Source organism: Nylanderia fulva, unplaced genomic scaffold (genome assembly GCF_048542155.1).
Source record: "Nylanderia fulva isolate GAGA-0341 unplaced genomic scaffold, ASM4854215v1 Scaffold43, whole genome shotgun sequence".
Taxonomy (NCBI): Eukaryota; Metazoa; Arthropoda; class Insecta; order Hymenoptera; family Formicidae; genus Nylanderia; species Nylanderia fulva.
The window spans coordinates 1684582-1707488 of NW_028190510.1; the positions used below are offsets into that span (position 1 = coordinate 1684582).

A 22907-nucleotide genomic window follows, 5' to 3' on the forward strand; every position below is an offset into this window, starting at 1 on the left:
GAAATATTCAAATGTTTTATGTGATATGTACGTCAAAGATATGTTTCTCATATAGTTTGTCGAATTTTTATATATTTCACATCTATTTTCATAAGAATAAATAATACACAGTATATATTTTCTCATATAATCATCTATGCAAATTTTTGCAAGGCAAAAATATTTTCGATTTATAAATGCTCTGCAAAATTCTGGTTATTAGTTAACAAATAACAGCAACGTATCGTGTATATATATATATATATATATATATATAATAATTATCATGTTGGGTAATAAAACTAGTTAATTAGTTAAAAAGTTAATAACTTTTAACTTATCGTTAGCTTAGTTAATTTAAAATGTATTAATATTTTTAACTTTAATTAGTTATTTTTGACTTTAAATTTATTAATTTTTTCCTAAGTTAAATTTTTTTAACTAAGTTAAATTTATTTGTTATTTGTTATTATAAATTTTAAAACAATTAACAAACAAAATTCTAATTTAATATAATGTTTTTAAAAATCAACTTTTGATTTAACTTCAGTTAATTTAATCTTAACTTAACTTTAACTGAATTAATTTTTTGCAACTTTTAATTTAACTAAATTAATTTTATAAACAACTAACTTTAACTTTACTTAGTTTTAAAAAATCATTAACTTACCCAACTCTGATATATATACCTATATAAATAAATATTTCGATATATATATTTATATCGAGATATTTATTAATATCTCAACACAAATAAGAAATCTTTAGAATAATTCATTTATAAGTTATTTATAGACTGTTCCAGCTGAACAAGAGATTCTTTTGCGACGAGTCCTATTTGTCCTTCAGCCGTCTCCGGTAGCTCCAAAGTTAATATTGCGGCAGCTTCCTTTAAAATAGTCGCGGCTTCAGTCATTTTCGATTTTAGTGTGGCCTCGTCAATGACACCAGCATTCCATTGCCCTTTTGCTAGGAAAAGTAAAGGCGCGTGCAACTCGTATAACGTCATGCCTGTCGAAAAGACGATAGAATTATTTTCATATGTCTCTTTTACGTTTTTTGAAAACGAAAAAGGAACTTATTTATCTAATAAAAGAAGTGCGCACCTCTTACGCGTGTGTATCCAGGCTCCACAACGTCCAATACTTGAAGCAATAAACGACACAAGTCAACTTTGTGCTCTAGTACAACATTCGGCAAATCGTCCAGCAAATATTCCTCAACTCGGCCGTACATTTGAGTCAATGAATGCCTAGAAAAGATATATATATATATACACCATATATAATATTTCACGATTTTTTAATAGTATGAAAGTGTGAAAAATAAAAATGTACGAGAATATACATATATATATAAAATGGTTTTCTTTCATTTGTATAATTTTTGACGTCTGTATATATTTGTACAGAAAAAATAATAAAAAGAATAATTTTTGCATTATTTTTGTAATAAAACAACATTACAATCAATCATATATAAAGTGTATAATTATGGCAAATTTTCTCACTTTTTTAAAAAATGAAGCGAAAATTATTCTACTTATTATTTTTTTCTGTACATACAGCCAAATTATATAAGAGAAAATATATATGTACATATTTTATATATTTTTATAATTACATACTATTTACATTTTATTATGTATCTCATATTATACATATATATAGATGAATAATTAAATCATCTATATCTTTACAATCAGAATAGCTATCTAATAAATAATTCGTTAATATAATATTAAAATATTTCAGTACGAATTTGGACGATTTGGAGAAACAATATTAAATTAAATTTACTTAAAGATAAAAACCGATCTCTCTGAAGAGTAAAATTGATTCAATATATTATTACTAGAGTTAATTTTTCAATTGCAACTGCATCATACCTTAACATCGTAAGAAAGGCGTGATGAGGATGTAAAACTGATCGATATTTTTTCATAACAGTCTCTCTTTCATGAATCGCATCGGCTCCGTCAGCTCCACTGATAGCTTCAGCGGCGTCTACTTCTGCTTGAATAATTCGAAAAACTTTTCGCACCGCTTGTCCGTTTGTTGAAAACTCGCAATGTGTACAGTTCCACGTACTTTCCGAATCTAAAAGATATATCATATACTCTATATATATTATATAATCACTATTTTATATTTTTAATAAATTAGAAGCTGCATTAACAGTAAATGTTACATTTTAGCCAAGAAAATTGATATAATCTCGATGAATTAATTTTTAATGCAATTACGCGAGAAAGAATTTTGCGTCAATTTTTATGTATTTATTCGAGAATGAATAAACATAAATAAATTTATTAACCGTTATACGCACACGATAACATATCTAGAGCAAAACTCTCAAAATTGGATTAGTTTTCAATCTTTAATTTATGCTTGATCACTATAACTTAAAAATATAAGATAAAATATAAGAATTTTGTATATATATATATATATTTTTTCATATATATATATATATATATATATATATATATATATATGAAAAAATATATATATATATATACAAAATTCTTATATTTTATCTTATATTTTTAAGTTATAGTGATCAAGCATAAATTAAAGATTGAAAACTAATCCAATTTTGAGAGTTTTGCTCTAGATATGTTATCGTGTGCGTATAACGGTTAATAAATTTATTTATGTTTATTCATTCTCGAATAAATACATAACAATTGACGCAAAATTCTTTCTCGCGTAATTGCATAAAAAATTAATTCATCGAGATTATATCAATTTTCTTGGCTAAAATGTAACATTTACTGTTAATGCAGCTTCTAATTTATTAAAAATATAAAATAGTGATTATATAATATATATAGAGTATATGATATATCTTTTAGATTCGGAAAGTACGTGGAACTGTACACATTGCGAGTTTTCAACAAACGGACAAGCGGTGCGAAAAGTTTTTCGAATTATTCAAGCAGAAGTAGACGCCGCTGAAGCTATCAGTGGAGCTGACGGAGCCGATGCGATTCATGAAAGAGAGATATATATATATATATATATATATATCTTCAATATATGTATTAAGTGATAGTGATACCTAGAGAATCCAATGGCAGGATAATTCCGTTGTCACATTTGTTGCATTTAAGAGAGGACATGTGGGTGCCTAATTCTGTGGGATCCGAACATCGCAGGCACGCGCATGCAAAATATTTGACTTGGAGTAAGTGTTCCCTCCGCAGCAATGTCGGGAGTAATGAGTGCGTGTAACTTCCGTAAAGTTCACCACCCGTAGAAACCTTAAGCGTGGTACGCAGTCGTATCCTGTAGTGTAGACGTGCAAAAATCGAGTATATTATAATTACTGCTTTCATATGTTATAATACACAAGCGTATTCCTCATCAACATAATAAACCTCGTGAGATTTCCTGGGGTTCGTACACGGTGTACGAATTAATTGAGGAAGGAGCACATGCGTGAGCGTAATAATCAAATGAGAAGATGTAGTTGTGTTGAGATAATACGTTAAAATAATATCGCTGAAAAAAAAACTTTAAAATTTTCCTGACTAACAAGTAAAAGCTAGAATGGAAAATTAATTTTTCTTTTAACTGAATCGTTGTGCAGAACACATGTTTTTCTTGATGCAAGGACAAGTAATTAAATAGATTTCAATTTGAGATTTTCATTTAATTACTTGATATTGCATCAAGAAAAACATAAATATACAGGGTTTGTCCGGAAAGTAATGCGTCGCATTTTTTTGTGACGCGACTATACATCGCAGAGCGATGGGACCGGTTGGGGAGGAAGGGGGGTACCCTTAGCTTTCCAACGGTAGGTCGCTCAATTGTTTCCATGCGCTTGGAGGGTTAGGACGGCTTATTCTGTGAACCTCTGCTTAGTGGTCGCGTCGAACTTGTGATGGAGAGAACGATAGAGCAACGCTATGCGATAAAGTTTTGCGTGAAGCTGGACAAGACGCCGCTGGAAACTTTTGAAATGCTCAAGAAAGTTTTCGGGGACGATTGCCTTTCCAAATCGCAGTCAAACAGATGGCACAAGATGTTTAGAGAAGGTCGGAAGGAGGTCGCCGACGAGGCCCGCGCAGGACGCCCGTCAACATCGCGAACGGACGACAATGTGACTCGTGTGCGCCAATTATTGAATTCAGACCGTCGAATGAATGTTCGCTTAATGTCGGAATTATTGAACTTGCCGAAAACGATTGTTCACGAGATTGTATCGGAAGACTTGGCCATGCGGAAGATTTGCGCAAAACTTGTGCCCAGAGTGTTGACCGATGCGCAAAAGCAACACCGAGTGGAAGTTTGTGAAGAACTCAAGCAACTCTGTGCAGATAATCCCAATTTCCTGAACAACGTTATCTTGGCCCCGGCGGACTTTTTTTTATTTCCTCGGCTGAAAAGGGAGCTCAAAGGACAACAGCTCGAGTCGGTTGACAACGTACAAGCTACTTCGACGGCCTCCCTGAACAGCATCCCAGTCAAGGAGTTCCAGAAATCTTATGACGCATGGAAATCGCGTTGGCAAAAATGTATTGACGCAGAAGGGTCATACTTCGAACAATTTTAAGTTGTTTTACCTATGCGATCAATAAATTCTTTTTTAAAAAAATGCGACGCATTACTTTCCGGACAAACCCTGTATAAATATAAAATAATATATAAATATAAATATGTGCATTGTGCACAATTCAGTTTAAAAGAAAAATTAATGATTTATTGACAGATCATCTAGCTCTTATTTGTTCTCGAAAAATTCTCAATTGTTTGACAGACGAGAGCCTTATTAATTTCATAATTTCTTAAAAACATTTTATCGCTATTTGTAATGTAACACAGTAAGGTTTTATATTTTTATAAAAAACCACTCCTCAATGTTTAAAGTCGACCAGACTGGCAATAATTTATTATAAATAATTATTTGAAATACAACAACGTTTCGGCTGTCATTGCAGCCCTTTTCAAGTACATCAAATTTAAAACAGTAAATCAACTTCTATGCAAACTACCGACAATGTTAACGCTTGTTTTGATGAACAATGCAAGACTGACAGAAGTAAGCACATATTAAATAGATGTTAACTGTTCACAAGAATCTTAGTCACTCAAGAGTGACTTAACTGTTCACAAGAATCTTAGTCACTCAAGAGTGACTTAACTGTTCACAAGAATCTTAGTCACTCAAGAGTGACTAAGATTCTTGTGAACAGTTAACATCTATTTAATATGTGCTTACTTCTGTCAGTCTTGCATTGTTCATCAAAACAAGCGTTAACATTGTCGGTAGTTTGCATAGAAGTTGATTTACTGTTTTAAATTTGATGTACTTGAAAAGGGCTGCAATGACAGCCGAAACGTTGTTGTATTTCAAATAATTATTTATAATAAATTATTGCCAGTCTGGTCGACTTTAAACATTGAGGAGTGGTTTTTTATTAATTATTACTGGCAACCTTAAGGATTATTATTTATTTTATATTTTTATCTCATATGTAAAACGATCACTACGAATCGAGTTAATAATACCTATAATCGATCGGTGATATACTGTGAGACGTGTTTGAGACGCACGAGTGATTCATCATAGCTACACTTGGATAAAGACCTCGGGCGCTGTATCCCTTCGCCGTTCGGACTTCAAAGGTGTTAATGTCCAAAATTCCGCACGCTGTTTGTATGCGTTCTTCCGAAAATCTACAAATATAATTCCCTTTGAGGTTCCATATCGAATAATTGTATGTCGACGCAATACAGTTTAATAAATATAATAGTTTAATAAATATACATATATAATATACATATATAATAAATATATATAATTAACATATATAATAAAAATATATTAATAAAATATAAAAAAATATATTTTAAAATAAAATATATATTAATATAAAAATATATATTAATGCATATATACCTATCGAGCTTGAGTCGGTTCCTCAAATAATCCACGATGTTAATGCGATCTGACTTCCACTGCGTTTTTTCACACCTTATCTTATTATGCGCCTCCATATCCTTTACTTCTTCGTTCCACTTGTCGACATTCCTTTCCGACTCCAATAGGAATCTTAACGGTGTTATACACTCTAATTGCGGAACACCATCGTTCCCATCCAATAGTGCGGCGTCCACGTTGAACTTTTCATCCGCCTGCATAAACACCTATCGAAGAATATTGATTCTTAAGTAAAAACACAATTTAGAAGGAGAAATAAACATTTAAAATAATTATGCCAAAGCATCTTAAGTCTATGTTAAAAAAAATGAATGCAATGGTTATAGTGGCGTAAATATATAAAGAGAAGTGTTAAATTCAATAAATAATTAACATTAAATTTATTAATGAATTAATTTACTAAGAATTAAAATTTATATTAAACTTATACTTTAAAAAAGCATGAAAATATATACTACACATTATACATAACTTTTTGTAATGTGTAATCTCCACTTTTACATATTAAAAATGCACATTTCAGAGATCAACCTACAGAATTTATTGGAAACAAGGTCCTTAAAAAATGGTCGCACTCACTGGGCACTCATAATCTTTATGCTGCGGAGAATTCTCGCATTCTTGATTGCAAACGGGCCATTTGCACTTGGAGCAGAGCGGTTTGTTATCCGGACTAGGCGGCCAAGGTGTGTAGCAAGAGAGACACAAGGGATAAGTGCATGACTTAGGTCCGATGACGAAGGGCATTTCCGTCACGATTTCCTCGCCGACCTGCAATTCTCTACTTGCAACCATGTACCTGAAAATTTTTTTGTTCGAATAAACGCTCTAATTAGAATATAAAACATCTATTTTTCGATCGCCGAAAATAATCATCTCTTGGCACGTTGAGGCATTTTCACTATGTGATTTATGTTTCTATCTATTTTGTCCTTTATTAACTTATAAATATTTATAACTTATAATATATTTACTATTTATAAAATATTTATAATATATTATAATATATATTACTAATTATTTATTAATAACATTTAATGTACTGTGGATTTATTCCACTTTAAAATTATTTTTGTTGTTGATTGCAATTCTATATTCTATATTTTATATATTTAAAATCATTTTTATGCTGCATAAATCGCGTATACCATGATTTATTTTTAATTATAACTTTGCAATATTTATTAAGTGCGTTATGCAATTTTATTAAGAAATTCCATTTTTCCTATATAAGTATTGCTCATAGATTTCTCTCATATTTGATTCTGAACAATTTAACATCTTCACTCACCTACCAACTTGATCATTTTGAAGTATCTTGTATGCTCGTGATGTAGCTCCTTCCGCAGATACGTCGCCTTCCTGAAATTATATTTGAATATTAATTTAAGGAAATTACTCGAATTTTCTCGTGTGCGTGAATATATATAATAATTAAAATATATATATAAAAAAAAAATTAAAATTATCGATGACATACCGATGATTTTTGCGACATGTTCAGTTGCTCGAGCGTTTTTCTCGACTTTTATTTTTTTATTCCTCGTCAATAAGCGATGACGATGCTGATTGGAGATCTGTTTCTGGACTGAGCCGAAGCTCGAGCTTACTACGCTTTATACCTTCTATTTCTATTAAAAATACTACATGCAAATGCTCCACCAATGGTATAAGTTGAATTATATCGGTGATTTGCACCGGCTTCGGATACGTTGTGATCAGGACGTTCTTCGTCGTCGTTGACCATGTTGCAGATGTATATTTTTGGAGCTCTAAAAGCTCCCACCATTCTGCTCCATAATTATATGCAACTGTAATGTCATGCATTCTGCCTTGTTGTTCTATTAACGTTTTAATTGCGAGATGATTCTGAGATGATGATGATGTGATTACAGCTATCTTTATATTCATCTTTACATCTGAAAAATATTGTTTATATATGAAAATGTTTGTACATAAAAATATAAAATTATATGGAAAATCATTATATATTTTGTTCTTTTTTTATATATCATTTATCTGTCCGTTAAATTAGAAAAGTAATTCAAACAATAATTTTCACATTTTAGAAAAAGTGAATAAATTTACATTGCAAGATATATATTCGAGAAAAAAATTACCTATATAAAAATTTATACATATAATCATGTAAACAATGTTTTCTTACTTCAAATTTTATTTTGTTTGTTATAAAAAAGAAATTATTTATATTTTTATTATTTTTTCAATCATATTTTTCTTTTATTTTTCTTGTACATATATAGACACATATTTTATTTATGTTATTATATATATTTTACATACATAGACATTATTTTTTCAGAACATATATATACAGCCTTAATCAAAAAAGATAAAGCACTCATTAATTCTTAATTGCAATAATGATTAAACAATAAAATAGTGTAAAATAAAAAATGTATTTTGAGAAATTCAATTCTTTATTTCACAATTCTATATTATTTTAATTATTATTGCAATTAAGAATAGATGCTTTTCATATTGTTGGCCAAGATGCTATACATATATTTTTTTTTTTTTTTTTTTTTTTATAGTCAGGAAATTTGCCTAAACCAAACTTCGCCGTCCTGACCCCTGAGGGAGGGTCAGGAGGCTTTGTGGTGGATTCCCGCCCGTAGTATCCCGAGGGACTATCGGGCGGGGGACCGACCTAAAACCTGACTGAAGCCCCTGGTCATATGGGTTATGTCCACCGCGGAACCGCGTAAGCATAACTTCACGGTGGACACCCGACCGGCGTCCTTTAGGAAGGACACATCCCCCGAGAGGATACTACAGGTATCCCCCCGGAGAGGACATCCCTTGCCCCGAAAGGGCATCGAGGGGAGCCGGGCTACTAGCCCCCCCCCGGACTTCCCAGGGTCGACGTGCAATGAGAGCGGGGCCCCCACCCCTCTCTCTGCCAACCCGGTCAGTGAGACGGCCGCAGCCGTCCACCCCACACTTAACGTCACAAGACGTCACCAACTATACGTGGACAAACATATACACGTCCACAACATAAACCAAGTAAGGGCCGCAGGCCCAGCCCTCTAGGAGCCAACATTGAGGCACTATTGCCGACCACAATAAAGGTGGGAGGGTTGTTACCCCCACCTATGAACGAAAGACAAACAAAACAAAGACTTACATAAACTTGGCGCGGGTGAAGAGGCCGCAGAGTCACCTCTCGGCAACCTCCCCGGCGCTCCATCACCCATCGCCGCAACCTACAACATAAACCTGGCGGGGCAGGGAGACCACGGAGTCACCTTTCGGCAACCTCCCCAGAACTCCTCGCACCCACCGCTACTCACTACGACAACAAAGGACAAAACCGACACTAAACATCGGGGGCAGAACTGCAGCCCGGCACGGGGGAGCCGCCTCTCCGCGACTTCCCCCGCCCCCGGCCACAGTCCACCCCCGTCCACTCCGGGCTCGCAGGCCCCCCATCGGGGCGCCCCGGAGACTGCGCGCGTTCAGCAGCAAGAGTGCCCCCCCCGCTCCTCTTAGGAGGCACACGAACTCGAGCGCAAGACGCTGACCCGACTCTATGCCCAGCAGGCTTCCCCCTCGACGCACATGAATAGCAACGGGGCGACGCCACGCAACTGACTGCCTTATGCCCCGGGCCACCGCACCTATAACAGAGGCTGCTGCGATCCACCTCAGCGCCACAACAATTGGCCGTATGGCCAAAGTCATGGCACCGATAACACTGAAGGGGGCGACGAGCCAGATGGATAACATCCAACGTCGCCCAGCCCCCCCCAATCGACAACCTCTTCGCCGCCACAAGCCTACGCGCCACTCCAGCGGGGCAGCGTATCCAAATTGTCCCCACGCACGACTTTGGAAACAGTCGGATCTCTCCAGGCCTAAGGTCCTCGACCTCGCAACCCCCAACTAGGGCAACTTCTTCCAAGATCTCAGATTTCCTAACAGAGAACATCTGACCCCTCAACCGAACGTCCTCCATCCGGGAAGGACGACCAACTCTAACCCCCCCTGAAAGAGGGAGCACCTCTCTAAGCCTTGAGGCAAGTGCATCCGCCTTCAAGGCTGAGTCACGACCCGGGAGAGTCAACAAAATGCTGCCCGTAGCTCCTCTGCGCATGCGCATGGAGCTAATTTCCATCGCCTTAATATCAATTTTGGACTTAGCCTCGGACAGAACCGAGGCATAAGTCCTTTCTCTATCCTTCTTCATCCCCCCAACCGTCAGTGAAATCACCGACGAAGAAGAGGGGGGGGGGGGAATACGGCTTCTCTTTATCTTTTTCCTCCCAGAAGAAAGGGAGTTTTGAGTCCCCCTACCCTCCATAGAGGGGGCACCCAAGGACAGTCCCTTCACCCTCACAATTTGCCGTCCTTTTCCGCGACCGCGACGACGTTTACCCCCTTTGACCACCCCATGGACAGAGGCATCCGCCAAAACCTCCACCGAGGCGGAGGCGACAGAGCCCCTAGGCAAGGGGCAGACCCTAGACGCAATAGCGCCACCACTACTCTTCACGGGCGGCTCACGCATGGGAACCACCTCCTCCAAAGAGGAGGAGGCCCCAGCCCGCCCCGCGAGTTCCGCCCTAACGGCAGCCCTAACAGCAACCGACATGTCGTCCCTCAAGTCACCGAAGCGACGATCAAGAAGGGACGACAAGTCGGACTCCATAATTGGGCGATCTTCCACCATAGGAGCCGTCAAGATCGCCAACGCACTCTGCGGAGACCCCTCCGAGGAAGATGGTAGGGGCCTCTTTCCCGCCCTCTTTTTTCCAACCAAGTAATCATCAAATTCCGGGAGCACTGAGCGCATGAAGCTAAGCTCCCCGGACAAACGATCGACCTCCCTTTCCAGAGCCGAAATCTGACCCCTAAGGCCCTGGTTCTCGCTTCTCAGCGCATCCGTTTTTGGGTCGACATTGGATGTGCGACTAACTACTTCGTTAATAACGCCACCCAGCTTCCTCGAGGAGGCTCGGAGCGTCTCAGCCATGCACTCCACAAGGCCCGGCTGCCCAGCCACCCTCTCCACTTGTGTGACGAAGGTCTCTCCTAATCGCCGGAGCTCCAGAGTGGTTATACTCTGGAGCTCCTTAGCGAACATCGCATCTGTGGATGCGTTCTCCGAACCCACAGCAGAAAGGGTTGGACCAAAAGAAGGGTCCAGCACCCTTCGCGCGTACTCAAGCCTTAATGCCTCTCTTTCAGCGGCATTAAGGCGCTCCCTCTCCTGGGCAAGGTTCGAGTACTCATCCGTTTTAATCGGTCGTCCTCTTTTGCGCTTGGCAGACCCACCCTGCGCTGCCTTCCGTGGATACTGCTTTCTGCCAGTGATCAGCCTCATGTCATCCGGAACCCACGAATCGTCTCTATCCCGTCTGCCCACCTTGGCTTCGGGGGAGCTCGGTGACGAGATCGTAACGAAGGACGGTTCACCGACCTCCATCTCCTCATTACTACTATTTCCCCTCAACTTTTCAGGAGAGGGGAGGAGCTGCGAGGAGTCGCTCGACGACTCATCCAAACCACACTCCACAGAGTCCGTATCACTGAGTTCAGCGGAGTCATACTGCCCCACACACTCGTGTTGGCAGCAGAACTCCGTGGCCCCACGCGAGCACTTCCTTAAGAAGGGCCGAATATACCCGCACAAAGTCGCGTACAAGCCAAAGCGATGCCGGAGCGCACGCACTTTCCCGTCTAGAAGGACTCGATGGATGTCGATCGCGAGATCCCTCGGATCAGTACCTACGCCCAAGTCCTCCCAGGCTATGGCCAGCTTAATTAGCTGGTCATCAACCTCGTCCTCCAGCTTGTTCCTCGGCACTGTCGTAGTCCAATCCACAGACCCAGCCGGCAAATCCATGGACGACCTGTCGCTCGATGACGACATGGGGGGAGCCAGGCCTACACCCCCCCCACGCCGGTTCCCGGTACCCGAACCCGGGACGTTCTCTTCTTTCTTCGTACTGCTCATTTTCTGAAAAAAGAAATTGGTTTTTTCTGTCAGGGGTTTTCCTTCCCCTTAGGAGGTTGCCTTACTCAGCTAACGGGGCCTCCCCCCCGGGTGTTATCTTCGGTGTTTTCCTTCACCTAGTGCAGTGGATAAGTCCTTTTTAGGGCCTGCACGCCCATCACGCCCCATTCATCCATCACCAGACACTCCAGCTCGGGTACCTCGGGATTGCGACACCCGTACACTACAGGGATGAGTCTGTAGTGCCCCTGAGGGAATAGTGCCCCTGAGGGAATACATATATTTAGCCTATATATTTATGACAATTTCAATTATATGTTTTTTCTCTAAAATAGCATTGTGAAATAAAAAAATAGTTGTAAAAAATTTAACATTTATTGTAAGAAATTCAATATTGATAAACTATTTTTCTATTATTTTATTGTTGCAATTAAAAATGGCTGCTTTATATTTTTGGCCAAGAGGCTATACATATTTAGGCTATGTTTATATGCCAATTTCCATCATATATGTGTAGGTGCAGTTTTTTCTCGGACAATTAAATAGTAAATAAAAAATTTCGACATATATATATATATTCAAGGAAAAATATACATATATGTATATTAATAAGGATCGAAAAAAGTTTGACATGAAAGCTTATACTTTATACGTTTACCAACGAATTGTCATCTTGACAAATACCTTCGAAAGAATTCGAATTCCGCCATCAGCAAAGCGAGTTTCGAGAAATCATTTTCCCTTGGAAATATACAATGCTGTCCCGCGATTTGAATTTTTTTCATGTCCGAACGTCGAGACGTCCCGCTTCGGTTGCGCAGAAATAGCACCATTTTTCCGCGCGCGAGCGCGCATGCGCGTCTGCGTCCCTGGGGTCGTCCGTCTCTTCCCGCTCGCTCTCTCTCTCTCCCTCTTCCGTCTCTCGTCCGATCTTTGTCGTCGCTTCCCACGTCGCTGCGTCCTGAAGAGAGTTGCGCATTTTTCGCGTCGTGTCCGCTAACTTGTAAGACTGTAAGTAATTTTTTGGCGATATTCGCGTTTCTCCAAAGTCATCGGATGTGAATGAAATGAAATGAAATTTGTACGGGGCCTCGAGAAACGAGTTTCTTACGGTGAACCGGCACGGGATCGCGATTTCGCAATGTCGTCTGCCGTGACCGATCGGATCCCTCGAAGTCGTATCCAGATTTTGTAATATTTTCGAAAGACAAATTTATGAACGAAAAAAGCTAATTTTTTTTTTTTTTTTTTTGACAAAACGTGATTTGTAGAACAACTTTTCTCAGAATCTTAAGTAGTCGCGATGTAACTCGTTCAAAGTGTACGCCTTATGTAATACTTAACTAAGGGCAGGTCAATACTATTTCGCACGTCGTGATAAGGAAATGATTGTAATTTTATCATCACGGATTTGTTTGCATTAGGCTCCTCGTGACAGGTGACTTGTCATTTTTTAGTCGCGCCTTTTTTTCGCAATTTTTATAAATGTACGTGAAATTTTTGCTAATTGATCTCTTCTACGCGTTAATTATCTCGTTTTAATTCATTCGGGTTAATGTCTACTATGCTTATTATTGTATGCATAATTATCAATAGAAACAGTGCGATAGCTGGCAAAGTATCTTGAATTAAATTTAGCTGTTGTCTTATTATAGAGTATTGTTATGTGACTCTTTGATCTGTTGCGAGCTATATTTATTTGCATTGATGGAACGGATAATGAATCATTAAGTAAAGATTTTCATTGCAGAACATGTCTCCGCCAACGTACAGTGATCTGGGAAAGAGCGCCCGTGATGTGTTTGGCCAAGGCTACCACTTTGGTCTCTTTAAACTAGATGTGAAAACTAAGACCAATTCTGATGTGGAGTTCTCCTGTGGCGGTGTATCCAATCAGGATACTGGAAAGGTGTTTGGTAACTTAGAAACTAAGTACAAGCTCAAGGAATATGGGTTAACGTTCAGCGAGAAGTGGAACACTGACAATACTCTTGCGACTGATATCTCCATCGCTAATAAATTGGTCAATGGTCTCACCGTTGGCTACAGCTGTACCTTCTCTCCTCAAACTGGGTAAGATATGTTTGTTATGTAATGTAAGAAAATTAATTGCTTCATAATTTTTTATAGCATTTACAATTTTTCTTTGTTTTGCATCTTTATAGCTCCAAAACTGGAAAACTGAAGACGACCTACAAGCATGAGAATGTGTCTATAAATTCTGACTTTGATCTTAGTCTGTCTGCTGGACCTCTAGTTCATGCTTCAGCTGTCGTGGGTTATCAAGGTAAATTTAGATGCTAGATACATCTCTTACAATGTTTTTGGTTGTTCATTGATGTCAAATTGAATTATGATAGAAATGAGAAATTTGTATAAATCTTTTCCTTGCAAAATACATTGAAATAAATAACGCTTTATTATTTGCATTTGATAATATCGATTAGTAAAATATATCAGAGATTCTCTTCTAGGTTTACATGGATTAAATAATAGCTCTATAAGTTTTATCTATTGTCATAAAGTTTATTTTCTTTAAAAATGTTGAAGGTATACAAGATGATAAAAAAAAATAGAATATTTACAAATTTATTTCAATATATTTTGAAAGAAAAAATTTACAAAATTATTCATATTTGTTTCATGCAAAATTGTTGAAAGAAAATACTTTTAATTTAGATCCTTAATTCTTCTACATATGTGCCATTCCTCTCTTTGTCCCAAATATATATTTTCCTATCATGGATCATGTGGAATATCCTAAAATATATACAAAAGTAAGCTTATGATATATAACAGATGTTAAGAATTTGCATCATGTGAGTGTTTATAGATTCACGTATTATTGTATTTGTATTAATTTACAGGCTGGCTTGGTGGCTGCCAAATAGCCTTTGACACACAAAGAAACAAACTTACAAGGAACAACTTTGCTCTTGGACTTACTGCTTCAGATTTTGCTCTTCATACTGCTGTGTAAATATAATTTGTAATAATGAGATGAGATATGTAATGTTGCAAGACAGTTCTTGAGCGATATTTATATAGAAATATTTAAAACATAATATTTTTAGGGATAATGGTCAGGATTTCAGTAGCTCCATTTATCAAAAGATAAAACCAGACTTAGAGGGAGCGATTAATTTGGCATGGAATTCCAGTAATAATGTTACACATTTTGGCATTGGAGCAAAGTACAACCTTGATAATGATGCTAGCATTAGAGCCAAAGTGAATTCTAATCTTCAAATAGGTTTGGGGTATCAACATAAGTTGCGGGATGGTGAGTATAACTTTTTTAAAGTTTTTCCTCTGAGATGATATAAAAAAAGGAATATTTGAACTTTTTGGTTTATGAAGTACGAATTTTTGTGCAATTTTATTTAATCCAGAATATTTATAAATATAAGTTCATATTTTTGCCATGTCATTGTAGAAAATGAAAGTAAACACATAAACATATATATTTTTGTTCCTGCTATTGGTGAATTTATTAGTAGCTCGTATATATTTATTAAGTCATAATAAATAGAAAATAATCTTTTGCAGAATAAAAATTATATATTCCACTTTATTGCTTCTCTTTTTCTATTTTAATGTAACAATCTATAGTTATTAAATAAATATATAAAAATAAATATTAAATAGTATTAAATATTAAAAAAATTAATTTTTTTGACATATAAAGAAATACATATTTTAATACATGCTAAATAACTAAATATCTGTTTACAGGTGTAACCTTGACACTTTCTACAAACATTGATGGCAAAAACTTTGGATCTGGTGGCCACAAATATGGCGTCGCATTAGACCTTCAAGCTTAAATACGTATCATTACAAAATAACTCTTATTACGAAACAGCAAAAAAATTTATCCCATATAAATAAATATTTCGTGACCTTTGTGTCAAAATTGGCGTGACAGTATGCTTCAAATAAAGTATTACTTGTACGTATAGACAGATTGATTCTTATAAATAGATGCCGCAAAATATCCTGCATTATTTCAAATTAGTTAAAAAAAAAATAGATTATATTATACATAATTATCATAAGCAAATGATATATTGGTCGATGAACAGTATAAAGTCAAATAACAATTACACAGATCAGACAAATTTGTACTGCTAGTTCTATTTAGTACCTACAATACTTTACTTGCACAGCTATAAGTTCCTGAGATCATCCTTTTCATAAAGACATGAAGGTCAGGATAATATATCAGAGTAATCAATTTTTTAATCTGCAAATGTTTGTATTTCGAAAACTTTATTGAATTGTAAAATTGTTCTTTTGGAAGATTGCAGGATTTTTGAGAGGGACATGTGAGAAGAAGTTTGCTATATATAAGAAAACGTCAAGGAAATTTGATTAAATATATTTTTTTTTTAAATCTTGAAACTCTAAGTTTTTGAGATATTCAATTTCTCTAGCGTTCAATTCAGCGTTCAAGTATCTTATATTTTTTCTTATTTAACGTTCTATTAAATTTTATTAAAAAAATAATTTTATTCAAAAAATTTTGATCTCTAAATTTGCTTAACAACATCATCTAGCAAATTTCCTCCTATATATTCAATGTATTATTTGTATCAAATGTATCACATTTTTCAATTCAACATAGTTTCCGAAATATAAATCTTTTATAGATTAAAATGGGTCACTCAGTATATTGAAATTGCATAAAAAGGAAATTAGTGCAATAATATGAAAAATGAAAAAAAATCATCTCAATTCGATTAAAATAAAAAAAGATAAAAAATGTATATACATATAAAGAAATATATATATACATACATATATATGTATAGATGTATGTGTATATATATATATGAGGAAGTAAAAAAAGTATAAATAAAGGTTTCCAACACTAATTCATTTTCTTAATAATTTTATTTTGAAAAAAATGTTATATCTCATAGATACATTCTCACACTACTTTTCAATATATTTAATTGGGATACTTGTCTAAAATGAGAAAGTGACAACTTGACAAAGCCATTTTTGCATGAAATACAAAGGATGTAAAAAGAAATGCAAGATTCTTCACTGACAGAATTTTGGTTCATGCATCTTATGCTTAGACAAGTGTTTCAGTAAAGGAGACTGTATCGAAAAGTAATGAAAAGATGTATCTGTATGAGATGTGTAAGCACTTTTGTAAAAATAAAATATTAAAAAATTAATTAATTGCGAACCTTATACTTTTTTTACTTCTCTCTTATTATATGTATGTATATACAAGTACATATATATGTATATGCATACACATATATACAAGATATGCCAAGATTTTTCAGCTAGTACTTTTACGAGTAAAAAAAAGGAAAAATACATAAACAAAATATAAACAGAAGAGAAGAGGGGCCTATAATATGTTTTATTCAAAAGTTTTAACAAAAATATGACAAAAAAATAAAATAAAAATAATATAATGGCTTGTTTTAAAATATTATATATAATTTATATATTATATATAATTAATAGAATATAAAATCAATACACGATATTTATTTAATCTGTTTATGCAACATAATAAATATAATTTTATTAATTGTACATTATTACTGTTTCATTAAAAACTTAAAATATTGGCCGTTTATATCAATATAAAATAATTATAAGTAATGGAACTTATTATCGTACAATTTCGTGTCGCAGCTTTTATGATCGATAGTTTGAAACTGAACAGTGACTCTAATTGAACAATAGAAGTTACGTGAATGACCTTTAATTTCGTTTTGAAGTATATATAGTAGATACAATTTGTATAAAACAGATTAATATATATATATTAAATACATATATATTAATACATAAATATTTAATATGTTAAATTATATATAAATATAAAATAAAATAATGTTACATATAAATAATTAAAAAAAAATATATATATATATTGAATATAATATATATTAAAAATTATTATATATATATATATATATATTAAAGTAAATTAATATATATAATATTAAATATATATTAAATATCGTTCATGGTATTCTATTCTGTATAACTAATAAAAGGAAATTCAATTATTTCTTTAAAGCCACATATTTTAGTTATAACTTTTTATGATGAAGCAATTATAGGTTCTCTTATATATATATATATTACTTTATAACAAAACAATTATAGATTTCAGATATTTTTCCTTATTTATACTCGTACATACTGGCATGGTTTAGAAAATTCGGTAATAAACTCTGTACATATAAAATTTTGGTTTTCTCTAATACATGTTCATATATAATCATAATATATTGACAATATTATTCTTTTATATATTTTTCGAATTAATAATATAGAGTATTGATTTATTCATCAATACTATAAATTTAAAAGATGTAATAAAAAGTGTCTAGTAATATCTTATATCATTTCAGCAAAGTATCAATTATTTATCATTACAAAGTATGACTTTTATCTTTTGATAGAGATAGTATCAGATTTTAAAATGCACAACATGTATATTTGTATGCAATTACACCCCAATAGTATTAACACAGTATGATTGATGGTAAATGTATATGCATTTTTTTATTTAGTACTGTCACTTATATAAACATATACGATGCCTTCTAATTCATATAAATAATAATGCAATTATATATGTATACATGTACAGATTATAATTGTGAAAAATTATTCAGGTCAGTCTCCTATTGCAAGAAAGAAACAGTTTCCTTGTTTCTTGTGTATAAAGGGGAATACTGCCAGTTTAATTACGATGTTTGCCTTAGATATTATTCCTTCTTATAAGATTGTTCTATCACACATGTGATAAGGAATGATCATATATTCAAAAGACACAATAACCGTATAGTTACTTGTAATTCCACTGCTTTATTTTATATAGGGAATAATATTTATGAAATAGAAATAGAAATAGATATATATATATATATATATATATATATATATATATATGTGTAGTTTTTCCTCTCAACAATTATTTATTATAAATTATTTGTGTGTTTAGTAAAGAACATTGTACGAAATGTAAATGTGATTTATTTACAAGAATTTACATTATTTTTTTATCATATACAATGATTTTATTTGAGTTGACTGAAAACAAGTAATTTTTTTAAAACGTTTCCTTTAAATAAACTTACATTTATTTGTGTTATGATAAATTTTATTGATCTTTTATTAGTTCCATTTTTAATAATAAGTGTTAACGAAATACTAGAACCTGATATTGTAAAGTTTTAAGAATGTAAAGTTTTAATATGCGTTTAAGATATCTTAAACATATATTTACTTATTAATCCTTTAAAAAACAATGTGGATATACTTCTGAAAAATTTAACGAAAGATGTTATATTATAGAAAATAAATACAATGAACAACGTGCATATCGGACAATATTTGCGTTTGAAGAATGAGCTATTAATTATAAATGATTATTATTTTGGCTCTGATTCTCTGTTATAGAATTAATATACAATTATTATTATAAATGAAATTCTCTTACTCTCGCGCGACGATAATGATTCTTCCGTATTAAAGAAAATCTATATTAATGCACCATCTGATCGTCCATTGCTTTCGCGATCCATTCCGGTTCGGTTTGAGCTATCTTTTCGATTATTTGATTTACTTGGTAACACAGCGATTGTATTTGCTTGTCCCACGTCGGTAAGGTTTCGCGCGCTGTGTAGAAAAAAAGAAATGAGAGAGATGATGTGAGACTTTTCAGGCTCCTGGCTTCTCGCCAAGCATATTGGAATTGTGACGTCAGAAGCGAGAAAATACACTAAAAATTCTTAGATACCATTTCGAAATATCTTTTCATTAAAAATGGCTTATAATTTTTAATATATATTTAATATATATATATATATATATATATATAAAATTGTATTCTATATGTATATAAAATTTAACATATTAAATATTTATGTATTAATATATACACATATATATATATATATATATATTTAAAAATGGCATCTAAGAATTTTCAGTGCTTTCTCGTCTCTGACGTATCATAATCTAATATGCGGCAAAGAGTCAGGAGCTTTAATATCTAGATAAGGTTCAGCAGACAACTCACTTTCAAAATGTACTATAGAATCTATCTGATCGATATATCCATTCATTCTGCTTTCGGTGATCATTTGGCTGGCGATCTTTTCCGCTTTAGTGGGTGGGATATCCAACAATGCGCCCAATTCTTCGAACGAAATGTTGTTATACAATTTACTAGCTGATAACAAGTTATGCTCAATGACGGCACGATCGAGTATGGTGGAGCCTAATCCATCGATGGTGCATGCTTTCTGATGAGGTTGCAATAACGCTTCGAATTCTTGCAATTCCGAACGCCGAATGATACGATCCAGATACATTTTCTCAAGGATCGAATAAGCCGGAAGTTGCTGGCAACGTTCGTCCTTGAATAGGGTTGCCAACATTCGACTTCTCTGTTGTCCTGTAATATAAGAATGATGTAAACGAGAGTTTGGGAAAAATATTAAATATTTTATTTAATAAATAAATAAAAAGTTAAAAAGTTAATAACTTTAACTTAGTTTAATTTAAAATAAATTACTTTTTAATTTTAACTAATTATTTTTAAAACTTAAACTTATTAACTTTTTTTCTAAGTTAAATATTTTGTCATTTTTGAATTACATTATTTTTTCTATAAAATCTTAAATATTGGACAATTTTCAATAATGATTAAATTTTAATAAAAGCATCATTTTTTATGATGTACATCAATTCTTAGTATAATGAAATAAATAAAGATACTATTAGTTTTTATCTTTTTCATAATTGTAGTTAGAAAGAAAAAAATACATTCATATATATAGAAAAATCAAAATTAATAAATAAAATATTAAATTTAAAAATTTTTAAATTGACATTCTAATTTAATGTTTTTAAAAATTAACTTTTAATTTAATTTAATCTTAACTCAACTTTTAAATAAGTTAGTTTTTCATTGATGCAACTTTTAACACAATTAATTTAATTTTGTCATTAATTTTAAATTTAACTTTTAATTTAATAAAATAATTAATTTACTCAACTCTGATTAATTTTAATGAATCACTCACCTGCAGAAGCTAATACTGTGCAAATTAATGCGTTTCTAAGAGCAGTCATGCGTTCGTCTTCATGAATAATAGATCTATATGACAATTCATTGTATCTTTGAGCAGCTTCTATAAACTTTCTTCTATAATCTAGTACTCTTGCATAGCAGACTTTATAATAGATTTGTAGTTGTTCATTTTTAGACTCGGCCTACAAACAATACAGAAAGAATGAGATAATTATCACACTTGTAAGTAAATTTACAAAAAAAAAAAACAAAAGAAATTACCTGCAAAAGTGACGCTCGGTTGATAAACGCTTCAGCTTGAACTGGATCATCATCTTCTAAATATAATCTAGCAATTTTAAGATAAGTCTCGAGTTTGTAATCAATGGTATATTGCCTGAAACGAATTAATTTCATCAATGTGATAAATATGTATAAATATTTGTAGATCTTAATTGATAAATGTCATTACTTTTGTCCTGTTTCCAATGGTATACCGACTAAAACGTTTGCAGCTTCTCGCCAATTCTGATTACGTTCATAAATATCAGCTAAGTGTTGTCTTATACTAGCTACTTGTTCTTCGAAGGAAATTACACGTGGCTGAACCTGCATACATGTAAAAGATTTTAATTAAGGGAGAGAAATATGTTTTCTATATAATATTTAAATTATATATTTATTTTCTTATCATTTTATTACCAATAGAATAATAATGATTTACCTTATCTAATGTGTAATGTGAAACAGCTTTTGATATCTCATCAGGTAAAAATAATAAACGGCTGCTAACATCAGTCAGAACTTGCCTCGAAATCACCAAGCTCACATTTTCATTCACAACTAGAATAAAAATTTATCTATACATGTTTTTCTAATTTTGGAATATATACATAAAAATAATGTCAAATATTTGCATCATAATGTCGAATTAAATAGTTGAGATTTTCGTAGTAGTTTTATATATATATATATATATATATATGTTAGAGAGAAAACTGATTACATATAACACAAAAATGTTAATTTAATGTCAAATTATCATGATGAGTAACTCAATATGTTATTACAACTCTATTACAGATAGAGATAATTATGTGGAATAGCTAATAAGTCATTAATTTCAATAAAATTGTATATAAATGTATTTTAGCAACGGTAACTGTATAGATATGTATATTTGGGAAAAATGTGTTAAAACATGTGACTACAAACGTTGCCTGAATGCTATAAAAAAATAATTAAAATGATTGAATTTTAACAACAAATTAATTATTAATAATTATTAATCCTGTCATTTTCGTATTTAATTCAAACTACATAATACTGTCAAAATCGATGAGATAATAATAGCTATTCCGCATTTCTAGAGACACATGTGCACACATAAAATATCTCCTAGAAAATTGTAAAAAACTTTTTTATAACCTATCTATGATAATTGAGATCAGGAGAATTTTTGTCGAGGAGAAGGCGTCACAATCGTTCCCAGGATTTTTTCAAGACACACTAGTGGTAGAATAAAAATAACATACTTGCTTCGATAAACGTCTTCAGGGCATCGACTAGTTCTTCGCCGGAAGACAACAATATCATGTCCAAAGTTGAACGATACCTAAACAGAAGAATTAAGTTGATTCGCGAACGAGGGAGAATTGATTTGCGATTTTCTACGAAACTTACTTCTCGGCCTGATCTTTGTGTGAACCGCCGGAATGCGCCAGATTTGTGAGTTGTTGACGTACGGAAGCCACTGTCACCACCATCTTTCTTCGCGATGATTTTACTTTTAATATCGCTCCGTCTGTTGCACTACACGCGGGTTATATACACCGTCCTACTACGTGCTGACATTTATATAGATATAGCCAGTTTACGTCGAAAGAAACTTCAGGATCGCGTTCGGAAATCCGTCTGTCAAAATGCGAA

The 22907-nt window shown here is 33.6% G+C and overlaps 5 protein-coding genes across 7 annotated transcripts; 2 read left to right on the forward strand and 3 right to left on the reverse strand.

Annotated features, from left to right (window-relative positions):
* Positions 1 to 549: 549 nt before the first annotated feature.
* On the reverse strand, positions 550 to 7539 carry LOC114941288 (SET domain-containing protein SmydA-8). 2 transcript variants are annotated; one of them, XM_029316219.2, is made up of 9 exons: positions 7412 to 7539; positions 7223 to 7293; positions 6511 to 6730; positions 5890 to 6137; positions 5499 to 5666; positions 3043 to 3269; positions 1868 to 2078; positions 1086 to 1231; positions 550 to 990 (listed from the first exon to the last, which is right to left on the reverse strand). In XM_029316219.2, exons 1-9 carry the CDS (start codon positions 7427 to 7429, stop codon positions 758 to 760), a joined length of 1542 nt encoding a protein of 513 aa, XP_029172052.2. In that variant the 5' UTR covers positions 7430 to 7539; the 3' UTR covers positions 550 to 757. The 2 variants fall into 2 exon arrangements, with proteins under 2 accessions (XP_029172052.2, XP_085342577.1); XM_085486451.1 differs by lacking the exon at positions 7412 to 7539 and having other exon boundaries at positions 7227 to 7290.
* Positions 3671 to 4613, forward strand: LOC146721691 (protein GVQW3-like). The gene is made up of 2 exons (XM_085486453.1): positions 3671 to 4320; positions 4351 to 4613. The coding sequence occupies exons 1-2, from the start codon at positions 3871 to 3873 to the stop codon at positions 4540 to 4542; spliced, it is 642 nt and encodes a 213-aa protein (XP_085342579.1). The 5' UTR covers positions 3671 to 3870; the 3' UTR covers positions 4543 to 4613.
* Positions 7468 to 12774, reverse strand: LOC146721692 (uncharacterized). Its single transcript, XM_085486454.1, has 2 exons — positions 12599 to 12774; positions 7468 to 7850 (listed from the first exon to the last, which is right to left on the reverse strand). Exon 2 carries the CDS (start codon positions 7840 to 7842, stop codon positions 7468 to 7470), a length of 375 nt encoding a protein of 124 aa, XP_085342580.1. The 5' UTR covers positions 7843 to 7850; positions 12599 to 12774.
* A 43-nt stretch (positions 12775 to 12817) lies between these two features.
* LOC114928127 (voltage-dependent anion-selective channel) lies at positions 12818 to 15875 on the forward strand. Of its 2 annotated transcripts, none has more exons than XM_085486452.1 (6): positions 12818 to 12925; positions 13652 to 13987; positions 14080 to 14201; positions 14782 to 14890; positions 14989 to 15197; positions 15650 to 15875. In XM_085486452.1, exons 2-6 carry the CDS (start codon positions 13668 to 13670, stop codon positions 15739 to 15741), a joined length of 852 nt encoding a protein of 283 aa, XP_085342578.1. In that variant the 5' UTR covers positions 12818 to 12925; positions 13652 to 13667; the 3' UTR covers positions 15742 to 15875. The 2 variants fall into 2 exon arrangements, with proteins under 2 accessions (XP_085342578.1, XP_029155050.1); XM_029299217.2 differs by having other exon boundaries at positions 13665 to 13987.
* A 3117-nt stretch (positions 15876 to 18992) lies between these two features.
* Positions 18993 to 22846, reverse strand: CSN4 (COP9 signalosome subunit 4). The gene is made up of 8 exons (XM_029299216.2): positions 22662 to 22846; positions 22514 to 22593; positions 21703 to 21821; positions 21451 to 21587; positions 21261 to 21375; positions 20992 to 21181; positions 19983 to 20360; positions 18993 to 19579 (listed from the first exon to the last, which is right to left on the reverse strand). Exons 1-8 carry the CDS (start codon positions 22742 to 22744, stop codon positions 19446 to 19448), a joined length of 1236 nt encoding a protein of 411 aa, XP_029155049.1. The 5' UTR covers positions 22745 to 22846; the 3' UTR covers positions 18993 to 19445.
* Between the last annotated feature and the right edge of the window lie 61 nt (positions 22847 to 22907).